This window comes from Aptenodytes forsteri, unplaced genomic scaffold (genome assembly GCF_000699145.1).
Source record: "Aptenodytes forsteri isolate BGI_AS27 unplaced genomic scaffold, ASM69914v1 Scaffold203, whole genome shotgun sequence".
NCBI lineage: Eukaryota > Metazoa > Chordata > Aves > Sphenisciformes > Spheniscidae > Aptenodytes > Aptenodytes forsteri.
The window spans coordinates 837,409-857,707 of record NW_008794160.1 but is presented as its reverse complement, the minus strand read 5'-3'; the positions used below and the strand labels follow the sequence as shown (position 1 = coordinate 857,707).

The 20,299-nt window shown below is 51.8% G+C and overlaps 1 protein-coding gene across 1 annotated transcript in view; it reads right to left on the bottom strand.

Annotated features, from left to right (window-relative positions):
* The window catches only part of PAX5 (paired box 5), a 138,544-nt gene that overhangs the window by 107,478 nt on the left and 10,767 nt on the right, over positions 1–20,299 (bottom strand). Inside the window, exon 5 of the mRNA XM_009280782.1 lies at positions 18,709–18,837. Coding sequence (XP_009279057.1) covers positions 18,709–18,837 — 129 coding nt within the window. The remainder of the gene's footprint in view (positions 1–18,708; positions 18,838–20,299) is intronic.

Sequence of the window (20,299 nt, the reverse complement as noted above, 5' to 3'; positions counted from 1 at the left end):
CCTCCCCCCGAGGAAGGTGTGGCTGTTCTGCCCATAGCTGCAGACAGACCAATGACCCAGGGTCTGCTCTGCCACCACCACTGGGATGAACCGGGAGCACGCCGCTGGTACCCCGCACCTGGCATCGTCCCCTCACTGCCCGCCTGTGCCAGCTGAGCCCCTCGAGTGCTGCCGGCTCACGTCCACCATCACGCCCTGCGCCCAGCCCTCAGGAAGGCAACCCGCGCCCGGGGACTGCCCTCCAGGCTCCAATGCCTCCCCGTGCCGCCGGAACACAGGCACTGGTCGTTACCATAACACACTCGATTGTTCTCAGCGGTGCTCCAGCAAATAAAGCCATTAATTACGGTCTCTCCCTCAGCCGCCGTTGGCTGGAGCGGCAATCAATGTGCAACCCCTCATTGCCTGCTCTCGGGGAGCGGAGACAGATGCCATAAAAATGATCCGCAGCCCGCGCTGAGCCCCGCCAGTGTGGCAGCAGCAGGCTGTGCCCAGGAACGGCCACCACGCTGCTTCGACGCGCGACGCCGTATTTATTTGGCCTGCCGCAGCCATGGGGGAAGGCATCCCATTAGGCGATTATTCTTATCTTATAACGTCAATTTACTTATACTGATTGGCTTCCTGCCGCCAAATATCAATTAAATTGCAAATGCCTGCTGAAGCTTATTTTCTCTCTCTTTCTCTTTCCCCCATTTCCCTTCCTTCTTTCTCTCTCCCCTTCTTTTTCTTAGACAGAGAGAACCCTATGTTCGAACATAATTTAATTTATTTCCCTTTCCATATCTCAAAGGAAAATCTATATCTCCCCCTGGAAGGCCATTTGCCCTCTGTTATTGGGAGCTGAGGTATCACAGCACTGGGCAATTTGTTTCAACTGACTATCGGCAGCCCATCAGGACTCCTCAGGACCTCTGCTATCTCAATGCAATTGTATCTGGTATTGCCATTTATGATTTGTTTTTAATAGCTGCCAGTACCCACCAGACGGCCAGGTTTCGATTCTCACACGGTGGGCCCACCCCATTCCCTCCTGCGGTGGCCACCTCCTCTCCCGCAATGTTCATCAGCTGCTGATGCAGATCTCCGCTCATCCCGTCATCAGAAACCCTCATTAGCTCGGGCTGCTGCTCCCCAACAGCTGTATTTCAGGAGGCGATGGGGTGGCCAGAACTGCTGGAGTTTATAAGCTGTTCCCATGACAAACAGCTGCGTGAGCAGGCTCTGAAACACAGCAAGGGAGCACAGGGAGCAGGAGCCCGTGCAGCGGCTGCAGGTGGGCTCTCCCACCTTGCGACGGGAATGGGGGCTGCATCTGTGCACGTCACCACACCTTCCCCACCACAGCAGCATTCGGTCTCCTCTCACCTGGAGAAAGGTCTAACCAAGACATGACACCTGCTGGTGCTTATGTACCAAAGCAGGGTGTAAGACACCTTCCCCTCGCTGCTTCCCCCTTCCAGAACCAGTGATGACTGCTGGCACAAGACGCCAGAACATCCCGCTTCACAAGCAAACTAACACCCCATCACAGTGTCCTGCTACAGACCACTAGTCCTCTGCCTATGCCTGCAGCGAGAGGGAAAGGGGATGGGACCAAGTCGCACTAACGGGGTTGGAGGGCTGGCAGATGAGCATCAGTGATAAAAAAGAATGTCCCTGGCAGCCAGAGGTCAACAGCAGCAGTGGGATCTGGAGGGTGACCAGGAAGGTAAAGCGGAGCAGAAGTGCACTCAGAATGAAAAGGCGAACGCTAGTCAGCAATGAAGAGGTGAAGTCCCTCAGATGCAGAGTATACCCGACCCACGGGCACTGGGCAGGACCAAACCCCACCTGCCCTGCCCTGCCCACACTGCCTTCAGCTTCCCACAGAGCATGTGGGATCACCCAGGAAAAAGCAGGGGAGAGCAAAAGCCCGTGAAAACAGCCCAACAAAATCAGTTACAACCTCTCTGGATGCAGAGGGAGCCCTTACTCATGGATCTCCATCACTCCCCTGTGTTGTGTACACACACTCAGTCCGTGAGTGGGTAGGGAATATGGGGCACACAGAGGTACAACATGGGGAAAAAACACATCCCCATGCATGCACATTCCTCCAGCTAAGCACGATACCCAGCAAAAGGGAATGGATCATATCAACCTGAAAACAGACATAGCTTTGCCTGTCAGGCCACCGTGTCTTTCTTGTGCAAGGATGTGTCGGCGAGGACAGCCTTCCTGTGAGTAGGCATGAGAGATTCAGACGTGGCTGCCTCAGACGATGGCTCCTCTGAGGGCAGGACGGGCTCCCTGGGACACACTGAAATGAGCTGGCACGGCGCGTGATCGCGAGGGCGTGAACTGGGTCTCCGCCAACCTAAGTCCAAGCCTTGGCTCTTCCACAGCGCCGCTGGCAGCCTGTAGCAAGACTTTTCCAGCCCCTGGTCCCTCAGTTTCCCCGCTGGTGAAGTGAGGACACTCTAACCAAACTTGTTGTAATGTAGTAAAGATCTCCTGTCTGCAAAGTCCTACCCGTTATAAATTGTCTGTAGTGCATCCAAAAATCCTCTGGCATCTTAGAAAAACACAGGTGTGTTTATTCTGGGCTGGCCACCTACGAGGGCAATTGTCATGGTAGTTGCAATTATCTCCACAAAACAAGGTTTTGGACAGAGGCTGTACAGGTTTAGCTAAGGCTGGTTTAAAAATCTGGGCCCATGTATTTGAATGACACATTCAGAAAGCAAGAGAATGAGCTACGAGGAACGCACTGGCCTATGTATACATATCTAGATCTATCTACACACATATATACACATATATACTATACGCATACACATGCATAGTGACCATCTACATTCCATCTGTCCAGCCATATAGCTATTCCTTATGTAGAGATGCTCATAAAAAAATATCAAGGGTAATAGGAAAGACCTCTGCACCTTTTGCAATGGTGATTATTGACTGGTTCATTCAGTGCCTGATGGAGATAGCATGATTGCCTGGGATGTACCTTGCAGGTTTCTAAACAGAAGGCTCCAGAATCAATTTTGTGGTAACTGGTTAGATGTGACCAGCTTACAAACTCAGCATGGGCGTCAGGAAGCAAATTCAAGCAGCACCATTACTTTTTTTTAAATATCAGAGGTGAGGAAAGCCTCCCAGCTGGGAGAGCCACAGGACAGAACAGAGATTAATGATTTTGGCTCGTTTTCATCTCCAAGGTGACAAACGGGTGCACAGCAAGCATGGTGCCATGGCTGGTGGTGCAAGGTGATGCTGAAGCTCACAGCTTGCACAGGAAGATTTGTGTCTCTCCTGAATTACGGATAGCGCTGGGAGGTTCAGCGGAGCGAGATTGGTTTGGCTGGTGATCACCACTTCCACCGCTGTCTGAGGGACCCGCTCTGCATGGTGGCAATGTGCCGAGGGCAGCCCCCCACCCTTGCCCGCTCCCCTGCAGGTCTGTCCAGCTTCCCCTGTCCACCACTGCCACCACACCAGCTCCTCCCACTCCTCCCACAGCATCCACAGCCCCCGTTTGCTAGGGGAAACGCTGCTCTGCAGGAGAGGGCCTGGGGGCGGGACGGAGGACGTGAGCATCTCAGGAAGCTTGGTGAGAACTCATCCCTGGTGGCCACCACTGGCCAGGGGCTCCTGCCCCAGCAGTGGTCAGAGGAACCACACATGGATACCCCACTGCTGAACAAATTTTCCACTCACAGAGTAGTGAAGTGGCACCAGTTTCATACTCCAGAACCAAGACACCAACTCAACGGCTCCATTTTCATCCATGGCATCCTGGGAAGGAGGGTACTCAGGAACTTACCCTGGCTGTGACGAGGCTCCGGAAGGGTGACCTGGCAAACGCGAACAAGACCAAGGGGTCCCAGAGTTTTCACTGATTTCACGCACCGGACACTAACTTCCTGGGGAACCACAGACAGCTTTCTCGTCATCCCCACGTCCTGACCTCCCTCTTTAAGGTAAACTGACCCACTAAGGTGCTGTGGTGATCAAACTGTCAGGCACCAAACGCCTCTGCAACAAGGACCATGTGGGTTTAAGAGAGGGAGAATGGGTAAGCTGAAGAGTTATTCAAATTCAAAACTCAAAGCCACACACGTAAACAGTTCCAAAAAAAACTTCCTTGCATTCAGGCACATCTATAATCATGTTCTTCCCATCCTGGACCTCCCGTGCCAGGCCTTGGCCACTCTCCCCATTGCCAGCCAAGGCCATGATGGATGGGCACCGTTCTCTGTCCCCCCAGCTGCGGCTAGGCAGGAGAAGACAGGCTTTCTTGTATCACAAAACCTCACTCTTCCAGAAATGCCACCTCCTGCGTCCTCCCGCCTGGGAGGAAACCTGGGCGAGAATGGGGAGAGAATGGCCGGGTGCCAGTTCTCAGGGAAGCAATTGGAAATCTGAGGAATCAGAGAAGGAAAAACCCACTACATGACTATTTATTATTAGTTGACTTACAGAAAAAAAAGTCAGGCACTGTCAAGCATGAAATCTTATTGGGACAATAGAGATGGAATTGCCACTGCTGACAGTAATGTTTACAAGGGCATCATGTGTCGATGCCGCACAGCATGAAACCAGCAGCCCCGACTAGCTCTGTGAATTGTAACAAGAGACAAAATGTCCCATTTGGGACAGGTAGGAATTGTACCACCAAAAATAACCACTCAGGTGTAAAATCCATTACAGGCGGACAGGAGGAAATGCAGAGGAGCCCCGTTGACACGGCGGGAGGCTCCTGAGCTCTCTCCAGCTGCAGGAGCTAGCAAACACGGTCTCTGAGCCGGCAAGATGACTCAACGGTTGGTTTGGGGGCTTTCCTTCGCCCCCAGCCGAGGACGGGCCGAGCAGAGGGTGCAGGAACGCACCCATCCCCACATTGCTAGAGTCTGACCCCAAACCAGTGGGCATCGCTGAAGGGTTTCCAGTTAACACACAAGGTAACGCATGAGCTGCCTGAGTTCAGGCACACACTTTGAGCCCTCATATCAGACCGTCAAGAAATCAGTACCACGCCTGAAGGATCTGAATTTTTTAAAAGCCTCCGCCACAAAATCTGTCCAACTGAAAGGAACGGTATTCAGGGCGTCCAGGCAGCTGCAGCCTGCCATGCCCTACAACAACCGTTCATTATGAGACCTTCCAAAGAATGATCTGACAGGCAAATGGCCCAGAGACAGCAGCTACAGAAAATTATATTGCAAGGAAAGCGAAACCAGAAGGAATACCTTGACCACAAAGTCCAACAGTAAATGCTCAGAATTATAAGGGAGGGGCTGAAGCATGTTTAGTCGATATAAGACGTTCTGGTGTCTTCACCTGAAATGCTCAGCCACCACGAAGCCTTTGATGTGTGCACTTGCGCACTAACTGTCTCACAGCTTCTCCCTTGGGGCTGTGCCTTCTCTCTCTCATGATGCACCGAAATGGGTGAAGAGGAGACATATCCCGGCCATCAGAAGTGGTGGTGTGGAGGTGAAAGCCCGTTCACACTACCTCCCGCAGGGCAGCGCAGCAGCCCACCAGGGAAAACCCAGCGTGTGACCAGTTACTGCTGCAACAAGGTGAAACTAAGCTCTGCCCTGTGAGATGGCCACCACTCAACCAAAATTGTTCTTTCAGAGGTCTCCTCACTGCAAGTTTGCTTTTTAGATTGCGTTCTTCGCTTTTTTGACTAGAAGTTGATGTGATTTGTGTAAAGCATCTGAAAGAAGCACCTTCCCTCAGCGACACCACTAGTTCCCACAAGAAAAGCATCCCTACAGCACTTGTCCTGCATCCCTGCTGTTCAGAACTACAGCGGACATCTTTTCCCTGGCTCTGTGCCTGTTTGCAAGATGTTCGAGTACCACAATGATGGGGCTGCAGAAAGTTTCTGAAAAAGCAAAGTGCTGGCAACAGCCACAAATCCTTACCCAGCCTGTGACCAAAGAAATCCAGAGAGCTGCAGATGCAGCCTTCAGATGTTTCACTGCTTCAGCACCCCGGTACACATCTACAGGGAAGCTGTTTTATGAAGATGGAGGGTCCATGTGGTCAGAAAGCCATCGCATTTCACTGATGTTAGTCCCTGACAGATTTCCAATACCCTGACCTCCGCTGTAGACATCTCTTTTGCCATACTACAAATCAGCCAGATCAGTGCCCAATGATGGGAGATTTTAACTGGATTTCCCTCCAACACGGGGTCTGGGGAGGCACCTCAGCTAAAGGACCTTGACTTCCAACCTCCACCCGTAATGTGAAACTGCAGCAGCAAAGGAAAATCAGTCTCCTGCTAGAGCCATAACCTTAAAGTAATTACCGTAAGTATACTTTAATTACAAATATCTCTCAGCAGATTCTCAGAGGAGATAAAACATGGGAAAACTCCACCCTCAAGTTTTCTAGGCATCTGCCAGAAGAAAAGACGTTGGTTGCTTCCAGAAGTGCAAGCACTTCGACTGCTCTTCCCATCTCTGAAGTCACGGGCATCGTTATGTGGATGGTCGCTGCCCCACAAGTGAGAACAGACTGAAACGAGGAAGCAGCTGTGCAGGCACCTCCATGTACATGCCAGTCTCCACAGCTGAGGTTCGTGAAGAAAATAGAGAAGGCAAAGGCCGTAGCTCTAAAACTGACTCCAAGGAAAAGCTTTTGCAAAGCTGCTCCAGAGCTTTCGGCGGGGTGCATCAGCACAAGTGTTGTGCTCACCCCTGTCATGACAGAAGAGCTGGAATGCAGGGAAATAAACCTCAGACCACCTGGGACAACTGTCCAGAGGTACAGACAGAAAAAAGAAGCCTAGCTGAATATGCAGTGGGGAAACAAGTTAAAATTCATCTTCTTGTGGAAGTTCAGCAAAACATCAGTGGAATACTTCATCTATCAAACACATATACATGTTACTGGGGCAGGTAGGGACACTGTATCTCTGGATTTTCCCAACTAGGTCTTCTTTTTCCATCTGCAAAATCTGCTCCAGCAAAAAAAGAACAAAAAGAGGGATTTGGCTGTCTGTGCAGCACACCTGGATGTCCTGCCGCCTGCCCAAAGCTCCTGCTGATTGCTGATGATGGTTGCTGCTGCTCTGCCTGGGCTTCTGGATGTCTGGGACTCCAGACAGCTGCTGGGCATGCACAGGCTGCCCATGCCTCGGGAGGCACAGGGCACGCACAAAGCCCGAGCACCAGAGGCTGATGGCCCCTGCACGTGCATGTGCCCTGCGCACACCAGCTGCACTAGAGCCACTGCACACAGGCTGCAAAACACATCTTCCCTACTTCCATCTGTTGTTCCACAGCAGAACAAGGCCTGCCCCAGGGTTTTGTGCTCCAGCACAGCATGCAGCGAGTAAACCGCTGTCCTTTGTAAGCTCTCTCCAAGCTTTGCTGTATCCTGGTCACTACGCCATGACAAATTTGTAAAGGTGGTTTTCTTGACTTAGGCACATCCAGACAATATAGACATCCTGCGGGTATGAGTCCAATGCTTCTGCAAACTCAGAATGACCAGCCATTCACTCAATTATTTAAAAACCACACAAAGTGCAAAATGCAGTCACCAAGTCTGGTGCAAATAATCCCACAGCCTGTGTTGCATTTCCTTCCAACATTTGTTGAATAACGGGATAGATTTGTAAATAATGGGACTACTCCGCAAATGCCAAGAGAGGCCAAAATTGGCAGGATTCAGTCAATACTGCACAACTACCTCTAGCAATAAATAACCCTTGGTGCAAAGAGTACACACAAAGGCCATGACAGACAAAAACTGAACCAGAGAAAACTTCCAGTCTCAGGACACCCCAATTTTCTGCATCTCACTGATTTTGCACTGTCTGCTTACCAGGAGCTTCCCGATTGGCAACAAAAGCAATTACAGCTTAAAATATTAACTCTGGCTCTTTACAAAGCAACAGAAAAAGTGGTTTTCCACTATCATTCAGGATTTCAGGAGTTTGTCGTTTCAGCCAAGAAAATAATTCTGACTTTAAAATCCCAGTAAGCTCGAATCAAATCTTGCACCAGCTGCGACAGAAGCAGATTTCAATCCTACGTGATAATCCTGGTACTAGCGCTGCACTTCATGCAACCATGGAGAAGGTAGCTAACCTGCCATTACCTGCAGGAGAATCTGGTTTACTGTTCCCCCAGGAAGAAGAGCAGACTTGGGAGGTGGGATTGAGACCCTGGCCAACCCGCGCCCCCGCACGGGAGGTTGCCCCGGCATGCAGAGTGAACATGGGACGAGGTGAGGGGAAAGCCACTACCGTTTCCAGGGGGCACAGAGAAGTCTGACACAGAAATACGTGACACTCGGAGAGTTTCCGCTACCACGGAGGTGCCAAATCATTTACTTAGTGCTTTGGCATTGGATCTGTCATGTGGGAATAGCCCTTGTGCCTCCAAGCACCATCTGCAACTGGCCAAATCTCTTTCTTCCAGGGTAAATGCAGGCTGAGCCAGCCGCAGCTCCCCAGGCCTCCCCTTACACACTTGAAATTGAAGCATTTATTTTAACAGCGTGGATGTATTCTGACAGACCCAAGCGACGCAGATAGACACACAGGGAAAAAAGGGGAAAATCCAGAGTCACACATCACGACATGAAGTGTGCAACCCTCCTCTCACAGAAACACCTCGCTCAAGCACATCATTTGAAGGAAAGTCACAAAAATAGCGGGGGACACCAACAAAAACCCACACAACAATCTTTTCTCTTCCTGGTTTTGTTCTTCAGTCCTCTCAAAGATCACTATCACCATTTATGACGTGGAAAGCTAATTGTGAAAGTCTATGAATAATATAATATATCCATCCTAAGGCAAAACTTTTATCACCTCTCTCTGTATATATATGTGGATGATAGATACATTAGAGGTATGTACATACATGTTCTGTATAGATACACAGGTACATACACGCACTGTAACTGCACCTCAGTATTTCCTCCTCTCTGGATTCTACCCATTTCTCAATAAAATCAGAATGATTCATCTTGCTCATGACCTTTCTATTTTATTTTATATTAGCATTTCTAACAAACACCTATCAAAATTGACAAGTCCTGCTTTTCAACAAAACTGCTTTCTCTTTGGAAAAATTCCCACAAAAGAATCCTGGCCAGCCCCGGTACTGGCACCATCAGGACAATCTGACAAGACATCTACCCCTAAACTGGATTTCAGCTAAACCTATATGAAGAGGTTATTCCTTGAAAAGCATCTAGCACTCGACAGCTCCTGATGGGAACAGCTGGAGCTACAGCAGGGCTGTAAGGAGTGGTGGAAGTCTGGGCTTTTCATTAACATAGCTCCAGGAAAATCCCCACGCTGTGGAAGCCGGTGGCAAAGCGGCAGGGCTTCACCCCAGAGCTGGAGGAGAGCTCTCTTGAAAATAGGGGCCCCGGGGACTGCATTAGGAGAAAAGTGACAAACACGCTTGACGTGCGCGCAAGACAGCCAGTAACCCGCTCACTCGGAAAGGGCAGCTGCGCTGGCAGGGAGTTTTCCTGCAGTGAGCTGTGAACGCATAAAACCACCCACGGGCAAGCATCACCGATGGCCGGGACAGAACCAGCCCATCCCTCCAAACCCCTCAGGCGCGAGGGCACGGGGATGTCCGCCCCCAGGGATGGCTGCCCGCCAGTCACTGCTGTGCCCCTGGCCGTGCCCCACATCCACAGGGATCCTGAAGAGGTCATCCGCTGGCACCGGTAGCCCAGAGTACAGGGATGCAGGCAGCCCCAGGCGTTCAGCACACTCACAGCTCAGGGTGTCGCAGGGAAGTTGGGAAGCACACAGACGGCTATAGAAGCATGGGATGCTCCCACTGTCCTAGAGAGCTGAAGGGATTTTTTGTCCCAGCGATGGAGGACCTCAGCCCGCAGGCTCCGTCACCCTGCTGGGCAGAGGTTGGTCCTTCCCTCCCCGGAAACACCGTCCTCCCTCAGTAGCGCTCATGGGAAGGCATTGCCCTCAAATGTCAGAACAGCACGGTTTGGGTGCTGAAATGGCTTTTCGTTTCATTTTCACGAATTTAGACGTGCAAAACTTTCTCAGAAGCCCAGAGTACACCATTTTAATCTTGCCATAGCTGAGATCTGAACTGACCCACATTTATTCTTTTTTCCCTAGAATTTCATGAGGAATGTCAAAATGCTCTCTTTTCCTCTCAAAGAGAAATCCTGTGCCAGCTGAGCTCCACTTAATAATGTCCGGGATGACTGGCTCAGCACTGATAACCCCACAGATGGAGGGTGGCTCTTGGGAACACCCAAGAGTTTCAGTCTCATGCCTTGGGGGAGTCAAACTCCTCCTCCAGACACCCACCACCATCCACAGGTGACACCGTCACTGTTGGTGTCAAACCACCACCATCCATGGGTGACACCGTCACTACTCGTGTCAAACCAGCACCATCCACAGGCGACACCACCACTGCCGCTGTCAAACTGCCAGCGTGGCCGGAGGCTGCTGCCACTTCAGCACATTCAGAATGCCCTGCGTAAGGTGCACAAAAGGTAAATGCAAAGAGTGAAACAAAACAAATGCCCCAGTGTTGTGGGAAATTATAACCAAGGACTCAGGAAAAAAGCTTTCAATTAAATAAAAAAATAAATAAATAAAACCACCAAGCCATAGATTCCATTGGATATAGTGCAGATGAAGCCATCACTGCAATGTAACTAGCAAAGTCCAGATCAAACTCTATTTAAAAGGATGATTTCCGTGTCTGTGTGGTGAGGGAAAACCATCTCTTTCGAGGAGCTAACAAATTGACGGGACAAACAGCTCACCCCACTCTGCAACACCAGGAAAGGATCCCTGAATGCAGAGGACAATCTGCATCAGCAGGAGAAATTCAAATCAGTACTTGCTGACCCTGTGAAACCCCATTCCCTTCAAGAGTTTCATCTCATTGTAGTCACTGGAGTTATCCCCAGGAGTAAAACCAATTCCAGTGAGTAAGCACTGCTCAAGTGGGCCTAGAAATTATTAAAGTAAACTCCAGCACTTCCCTGGGACTCTGGAGGGGGTTTCTTTCTCTTTAACCTCTGCATGGACTTGGATGACTCCACCTCTATCGCCTGACCACCTGCACTACGGAGGTTTTCTGATTTTTTATGTACTTTTCCACTGCCTCTTTCTGGCTGTCACTGACTCGGCAGCGGGGTCTGCACCTGCATCCCCCATGCTCCAGGCAGGCATCCCCCCTGCAGTGCCGTACAGTTAGGAGGTACAGCCAGTCCCCCTCTCCACTCGCTCGGTGGTCCCTCCGGGTACCCCTTCACCATTCACCACTGCCCAGATTACAGTTTGGCACTTTGGCATCACAAAGTTCAAGTTTCTATTAGCAGGTGGGTTTTTTTCTTTCCATAACCTCCTGCTTTTTCCCCCTCACAGTCTCTGTTTTTGACTGTTTCCCTTGCGGTTCAGATCCCCAAAGGCTTCAGTCCTTTGCACATCACTTGCACAGTGCAGAAGACCCCAAGGAAGAGCTGAAGAGGACAATATTGATCCCCACCACTTACTGTCAGGCTCAGGTCCTTATCTGGGGTAAGAGGAGTTATGGGGACTTCTGTCAACATGGGACCTCGCCAGTGGTTCATTTCTGCACTGAACTCCATCACCCGCTGGCTGCAACCCGTATTTTCCTCCTGCCGATGCACCAGAGCATAGACAGGCAGTACAAACACGTCTGTGGGCTCCTTCATCTCCCACACTCCCACACCAGCGACCGTCCAACACGCTGCAGTCCCTGGCAGCACTGTGACCCCTTGTTCAGCAAGTCCTCCCCGACGGGGATGCTCAAACTCCCCAGGCCAAAAGTGACTAAACATATTCAGGAAACTCCAAGGGGTAAGTCTGGAGTGGGAGGAGATCCCAACTCCAAGAGAGGAAAGGGCTTTTATGCCAGAGCAGTATCTCACCAGAGGTGTGCTGGACAAGCGGTACCCTGAGAGTACTCGCAAAGTTAGGATCAGGTCCTCTGCCAGCACTGGCTGCCAGGAAGAGGGGCCCATGGGTGGCCAGAGGAGTCCCACGTTTCAGCCCCCAAAGACAGAAGAATAAAGATCCTCCATTGCCAGGGAAGCTACAATGAGATCTACTTTGCACTTATGAAGACTTGGAGCACCGTGGCCAGAAAAAGGGGTTTACACACTCACAACTAACCCCACGGCTGGCAGGACTGTCCTTATAACCCCTCAAGGTGAGCCGCAGGCTTCAGCCAGGGCTTCAGCCCAGCCAGGACATTCCCGTGGCACGGTGCTCAGTGACAATGTGGGAGGTCTCTGCTGGCAGGACGGATGGAGGGCACGGGCAGGACAGTGGCACCAAGAGGGCAGAACAGTCAGATGTTTGTCTCCACCACAAGAAAACAGAGCAGCAGGATGCCCCTGGACACGATTCATGGGCCGCATGAATATACTGCAGGTCACGGCACAGAGCTCAGATGGGGACAGCTGTGGACATCACACCTGACCACACTCAGCGGAGCTGGGTACCAGCTGTGGTTCTGGTGTTCAACATTTAAAGAAGTGATGCTAAACCAAAGGGGAAAAACACTTTACAAGCCTTCCCAGCAGTATCCTAGAGTAGATGCCCTGGAAGCTGCATTGTCCCTCAGACACAAGAGGAGATGATAGAAGATCCTGGCAGCACCTACTCAGCATTGTGCTCCATTTTGAGGCTGCTGACCATCTGCTGTGCAGCCTCCAAGGCATTTACACCCACAGTCTTGCAAGTCTCTGCCTAGCTATGAGTGTAGCTTCTTGTTTCTGTCCCACTGGGAAAACATAGTTCATGGGCCTGGTACGGAGGAAAGACACGAAATGCAGAAATACCGTCTGTATTATTAGTCCTCACTCATGTTTAGTCATGCTTCTATGATTCTATGATTCTATGATTCTATGATTCTATGATTCTATGATTCTATGATTCTATGATTCTATGATTCTATGATTCTATGATTCTATGATTCTATGATTCTATGATTCTATGATTCTATGATTCTATGATTCTATGATTCTATGATTCTATGATTCTATGATTCTATGATTCTATGATTCTATGATTCTATGATTCTATGATTCTATGATTCTATGATTCTATGATTCTATGATTCTATGATTCTATGATTCTATGATTCTATGATTCTATGATTCTATGATTCTATGATTCTATGATTCTATGATTCTATGATTCTATGATTCTATGATTCTATGATTCTATGATTCTATGATTCTATGATTCTATGATTCTATGATTCTATGCTTGCTTTGCTTTTCCTGGTCTCTCCCCCCAGATGTATCACTGACACAGCAAGCTCATGTCTGCATTTGTAAGTGCAAAGCACTTGGTCTGCCGTTCTCAAAGGCAGGCGTCTCCCACAGCCGCTGCAGTGCTGGCACCATTGGAAATGTGCCCAGCAGCTTCAGCCGGCTGTGCAGGTCGGTGCTGCTTGGATGCCCAGACGTGCCTAACCTGGGGCATCCCTGTGTGAAAACGTGGTGATTGTAACATTGGATGGTTTTATAAGGCATTGGATTGCACCCACCCCCAGTTTCTTTTCATTCTCATTAGCATCTCTGCCCCTCTTGGAGGCTTATCCTCCCAGACAGAAGGCTGTGACCCAAACACCTTTAAATATACCAAGTATGTTTAAAGGAAAGGCATTTTTCAAAGAGTTCAGTTGAGAAAACAAAGCACAAGCACCTACATCATCACACCAGATGCTGACAGCAACGTAGGGTTATGGTTGGTGAGAATGGAAACAAAACAACTCGTACGAGTGAAGGTCTCCTGCTATGCTGGTTTCAATTCCCCAAATGCCTCCACCGCTGAGAAGACTCTATACCAGTGAATTTGAAATATGGTCTGTGCAGCTGTTCGGTGCAGGTATTTACATCTGCCAAACCTCTTCTGCAGCAAGAAGGGGTGGGTGGGCAGCAGACACTTGCATCCTGCACGGTGCTTTGTTGAGGGTGTCCTGCTCAATTTGCTTCTGACAGTGTTTCCTGGCAGGGGCCAGAGCCGGGACAACAGTTTGCAGTTAAGGTGCTCATTGCTGCACGTAGCCTTTTGCTCTAAACAGCTGCATCTACACAAGGGAAGAAAACAGGCCGACTGGTCTAGCACAGCCTGTGTCCCTGCAAGGAAACTCCCTTATCCTCTGTACCATCACGGCTGCACCTGAGCTGAGCAGCAGAGTGATGCCCCCCCTGTGCCAACCGCTGCATTAGCAGACACTGGCTGAGAGGACGCCAGCTTGCACAGGCCAAAATCATGCCGGGGTGGTGCTAACTAAAGCAGGATGGGCCAGCTGAAGTTTCTGCCTGTGCACCAACGGTCTCTAGTTTAGCAGCATAGACAACAGGCGTCCTGGACTTATGGAGCAACTATTGTATGCAAACGGATTTCACCCTGGCTTGGCTGCTGCTCATGTTCGCAAACTGTCCCTATTAGCTGCCAGTATCAGAGATTTCTGCATGTCACAGTGTCGAAGTGAGGGCATGAGCATATTTCTGCATCAGTCAGGCTGTGGGTCTTGGACTGGACTAAGCTACTAAAAGCATGTAAATGTCTACAGCTGCAGAATCACGTAGTTGGTAGAAGACTCACAACTAGGCATGAAGTTCCCCAACACAATACACAGCATTTGCTCCAAAGGTCATCATTCCCATGTAGGGAAATGGTTTGCGTTTTGCCTAAAGCAAGGAAGAGGTGTGAGAACAGAGATTCACATAATCCTTCCAACTCCTGTTCATAAATCCAGTAAGAGCCAGTCACAGCTCCCTGTGAGGGTACAGGAATCGAGCCTCTTCCCCTCGCTCCCAGGCCAGCCCTGACAGCGACTGCCGGCTGGAGCAGAGCACAAATGGCAGCTGCCTGTGCCAAAGGCAAAACTCATGTACAGATATGACGTGCTCAGACTGAGCAGCCCGAGCCCTCCTGGACTGGCAAGCAGAGGGCTCTGCACAAGGTGTGACGGTGCTTCTCCACCGAGCTTGTTCCTATGGCAGCCAGCATCGCCCCCCACATGATCCCTCGCCCCGGGGAGATGAACACGGTTATAAGGGGGCAGCACACACAGCCTGCCTCTTACAAAGCACATAGGTCTTGTGGTGGAAGCAGGAGTCCTGGGCTTTGCCTTGGCTTTGACAGAGAGACACCGCTCTCCTGCAGAGACAGCACCAGCTCTTGAGAAGATCCCAAGTGAAAGCCACATCCCATGCCTCTAGCACATGTGCCTGCCTCAGGATCCCTCTCAGCTGTGATGGCACGAACATGCCAGGAGTGTCACTCTTATCAGCTTAAGTCCTTCTACTGGCTCTCCCCTACCTGCAGAGCTCTACAGCGTGCAGGAGGGAAACCAGGGCTAGGGGAGAGAGGAATGAAGGGAGAAGGAGGGGCGGGCTTTGCCTTTCCTGCTTTGGCCCTTCCTCCCCCATCCTTTCACAGGATCCTCAGATCCTCCTCCAGAGCACTCACAGCCCAGCAACCCCCCCTCATCCCCAAAACGTGCCCTGCATACCACCTCTGGCCCAAACTCCTGTGCACCTGCCTGGGGAGGCAGCTCCCTTTGCCCTCCTCTCACAGCTTGCCAAGGATTATTTAAGCCCACTTCAGAAAGCTTTGACTTCCAGACAGGGGATGCTCAGCACTTCCCAAAAATGCAGACCCTGTCGGTGGTCCCATTCCGGGCCCATCACCAGCCACTCAACTAGCTGTAAGCAGTGGAGTGAAATCAGTCCCTGCACTGCCGCCAGCTGTAAGCACTGGATGGAGCATTCAACCCGCTCTGACTCTGGGGTCTCGCTGCCCACCCTTGGCTTCCCTAAAACACACCCTGTTCTCTAGAAGGCGGCTCAGCAAGATCATCCTGCACATCCCTGCCACCCATCTCCTCCTCTACAGCTTTTTTCCTGAGCTGCGGGGCCAGGCGAATGCACAGCCACAGAACTAGAAGGAGCCAATCTGCAAGCAAAGCAGCGAGATTGCTGCCCAGCAGCCTCTGCTGCTTGGGGCTGCGGCAGCTGACTGTATCTCTCTGCCTCGTTACAGAACAGCCTGCTTCTTGTGTCAGTCTCCAGTAGCATGTCCTTTAACCACAAGTGAAAGCAACTGATCCCCCACGAAGGCACATCTGCTCCAAGTCCATATTACAACAGGGAAAAAAATGACACCTTCAGCTATATAAACCAATAAAGACTGTCTGATTTGGTTTGCCCCTGTTGCTACCCAGCAAGCTCCCCACTGGGTTAAAGACTGGTGACATCTGCTAAAAAAATGTCAAGAGTGAGGAGAACAAAACCGGGTAATGAATCACACTGAGTGCTCGATGCAGCTGGAAGCCGGAGGGGCGAGTCCACCCCACTTCACTCCCAGGCTGAGGGGAGCCGGGACCACCGGACCAGCGCTGCGCAGCCTGTGGCTCCAGGAGATGTACACAGGGGGGTACAGCAGCAGGCACACACCTTGCAGCAGCTACCAAGAAATGGTGCGACATGGCAAAAGACATGATGTGAGGGGCTCGATACGGAGGTATTCTCCCTCCAGCTCTCCGAAGTCAGGAAATGGTAAAGTTAACTCTGCCCCCTTGTGCATCTGCATCATGATACAGGCCATAATTAGATGACATGCTTCTCTTCTTCACGTTAGAGGCTAGCATACATGATCCACCTCCTCATCACCTGCAGCGTGGAGCCTTGGGACGCCTCCGTGGACACCTCGTGTCCACCCATGCAGAGGGACCTTGTGCTGAGCAGGATGGGGAGGGGTTATGGACGCTCCCAGGGATCCCCTCAAACACACAAAGACGTTAAAGTATCTGTTTATGCCTTTCTAAATCTGCAGCCCTGAGACTATTATAAAAGCAGTTTAAATGGTCTGCTGAGGACAGCATTACTGTCCGGCTTATGAGCTCAAAAATCATGACTCATCCTGCCAAAACGATGGGGGTTGTTTTAGCAATCACGTGCTCTCTTCTAAATGTGAACTGGCAAAAGCTGGGGAATTTCTCAGCTCTGCTTCTGATCTTTCCAAGGAAACAATTCTTTTCTCTATAATTTCAGGAGCTTCTTGTTTCTTAGCCAGAGTCTTCCCTGGTTTAAACCAGAGATTCTTCCTCATCACAGGCACCCAAGAACCGGTGCTTCAGGACAGGGCTGTGACAGAGCCATGTGGTTTCAACACAGATGGCCTCTCTCCTGACCTGGCTGATAAAATATAAAATTTCTACCCTACCTGCTTTAATGCATATATTTATCTATGCACTTGTGGCCTTGATTTGGAAAAAAAAATCAGATGTACGATCACAGAGTTAACTAACAATGGCATATTCAGCAAGTACCTGAACACAGGGAGTTTTATACTCCCACCATCGGACCAGTCCCCACGTGGCTGAAATTGGCGCCACAAACCTCTTGCAGTTTTTCCCCCAGTTTCAGTAAACCAAGCACTACTCTGCGACCCGACCAGGCATTTCCACCAGCGCATCCACAGACACATGACCCTGTTTGCACAGCTCGGGCATCAGGCTCCTCACCCGATTTTAGCTGGTTTTCCCCAGGGATTCAGTTAATGCCACTACAGCTTCTGTCCACCCGCCAGCCCCTCCCTCCATCCCTGTGGGGCTGGGCAGTGAGGGGCAGCGGGGGCAGCGGGAGGCACAGGGATGCAGACCCGCGCTGGCTGCAGGGCAGCGCTGGACCCGCACGGGCACCGCAGGAGCCAGGGACAATGGGTGCTCCACGGCAAGGGGCAGGAGCCTGACCTGCTGCCGGGTAGGATGGCAGCACCCCCACCAAGAGCAAATGGGGACCCTCAGTCCCCAGTTCTGCTGCGGGGCAGGCAGCCACCCCTCCTCCAGGTGCCCTCCGCAGCCACAACCACGGCATCACAGCTAAGGCTCTGGTGTCCCCTCTGCTACCACATGCGCGTCCGCAGTCTTGGCCTCAACTCCTCTCTGTAAACTCTTACTAAATGAAAGGGATGCTCTAGATTAAAGGCACTTTTGTAAGACACCGATGCAGAATTTCTCCTTTTCCTTTCCACTCTATCCCCCACGTCCTTCTCTCCAAAGCAGTGTTTTCATTAGGAAAGTGCCCAGGACACAGAATGAAACAGGACCATAAACCCTGCAGCAGATCTGAGGAGCACTGGCAATGCCCAACCCCAACCAGACTGTGCTCGTTTCCGTGCCCTGGGCCCACAAAAGCCCCCAGCACTGGGGGGACCTGCAGAGACACAGCATAGCAGACAGCTCTGCAGTTAATTTTCTGTCTCTTTGTGGATGGGGACACCTCTCTGACATGTTATATTTCAACATATACATTTACATTTCAACATGACAAGAGTCAACATAATGGTGACTCTTCCCCTTCTCACTGTCAGGAGGGAAACGTTCCCTGGTCAGAAGAAGGGTCTGGTTAAAAACTGTGACACACCCCCAGTGCTTTCTGAAACACCCAGACAAGCCCCTGCTCTTCGAAGACATCCTGCCTCTGGCCACCAGGTCATGCCAAAGGTCCCCCGGTGGGCTGTGACCTTGGCAAAGGCCTGCCAAAATGGGAGCAAACCCCACCACAGCTGACAGTGATGGGGGGCATCCGCAGCTCCATCACATCGCATGCATGCAGCATCTGCCCCAGTGCCCCACCCATCCCAGCCATGCATCAGCACACGCCCCCCTGCCAGAAAACAGCTCCCACTACCTTCATCCCGCTTGCGCTTGTTGCTCTCAGTGCCGGGGGAGGCGATTCCCAGGATCCCGCTGATGGAGTAGGACGAGCCAGCGGAATCGGTGCTGACGGAAGACACCTGGGTCACAGACCCTGTGGAGGCTGCAAGGCAAGGCCAGATGGTCAGCGGGCAGGACAACACGAGTGGCAGCCTACCCAAAAGCCACCAGCCCCCACGGCGTGACCAAGGCAGTCTGGGGCTCTGCCAGCCACCGCAGTCCCTCCAGCCGGGGAAGGACCCCCGCCCAGCCCAGCCCAGTGGCTTGCTGCAGCAGCCCTGGGCAGGGGCGGGAATGGAGGCATGGTCACCCCTCGCCTCTGTCACGAGGGGTCAGGGCCATGCGCTGCGGGACAGGGGATGCTCTTCCTTTAGTGGTCAGTTGCCCTGTCCCGAGCGAGGCATGGTGGGAAGGCACATTGCTCGGGCCAGCGGACTCCGTCAGGCGACACACCAGCCTATGTCATCAGCAAGGTGGACGGTGCTGGCTAGGAGCACAGCCATGCAGAGAGAGGAGCCTCCACAAACGGGCTCCCCAGTGAGATCCCGGGGCAGGCTGCCAGCCTTCCGGTGCAGGAACCTTGTGGGAGCGGAGCAGCCTGCACCCGCTGTGCTTGGTTTGCTGCCTGCGTCCTGCTGGCCCAAGCCACCAGCCTCCAGCCAGTGAAGACCTCTGGGCAGCTGGGGTTACCCAGGGACCCAGGGATGGCCAGCTGTGGGCCATGTGGCTGAAAGGCCCTGAGGCTCCCCAAAATATGAATTAAATCCACTCTGCTTTGGCAGAGCCCTCAGGAAAGGGTGCTGGCTGTGTCCAGCCAAGGGGGGTCATTCATCACAGCCAACACAAGCCTGGAGATGCCCGCCAGGGCTGCAGACACTGTGTCCATGTGATGCTGTGGGAGTCCACAGCTGTACAGAAGCAGGCAGAGGAGGGAGCACCGCCGTCACCTCCATCTGCTCACAGGCTGAGCCTGCGCTGGCATGTCCCCATGTCCCAGAAAGCACTGTGCAGCCCCCAAGCAGGGGGTGGTCCTCTGCAGGACCACACTGAAGACCCCCAGCCACAGCCCAGATGGAGCAAACGGTCACTGGAAATCCCTGCTGCCTCTATCAGCCCCAAGCCCTGAGAAACAAGACTTCTCTCCTCTGCTCTTGTTTTCCTCAAGAAGACACACCCCTTAAGCCACCATAGCAAACTGAGGGATGCTTTTCCTCCTCTGAGACTGTTTTGGCATTTCCCAGAGAGAGGCTCGGGACACGGGGCTGCAGCATGATTTCTTTGACAAGCCCGCAGACTTCACGCAGCTCTGCGCCCACACTCTGTGTCTCATGGTGCCAGCCCCACCCTTGCCAAGTGGGGTCAGCAAGCATTTCCCCATTTCACAGGTGAGAGCGTGAAGGCAGAGAGGAACCGGGGCCCCCACCCTGCCTCCCTTCTGCCTACGGAGCAAGGGCTTACCTGTGCTCCAGCAGCTTTCATGGAACAAGGACAAAAAGAAAGCAGCCCTGAGCCCAGACCAAGCCCCTCCATCCCTGCTGCAGCATGGCATAGCGCCCCCCCCCCGA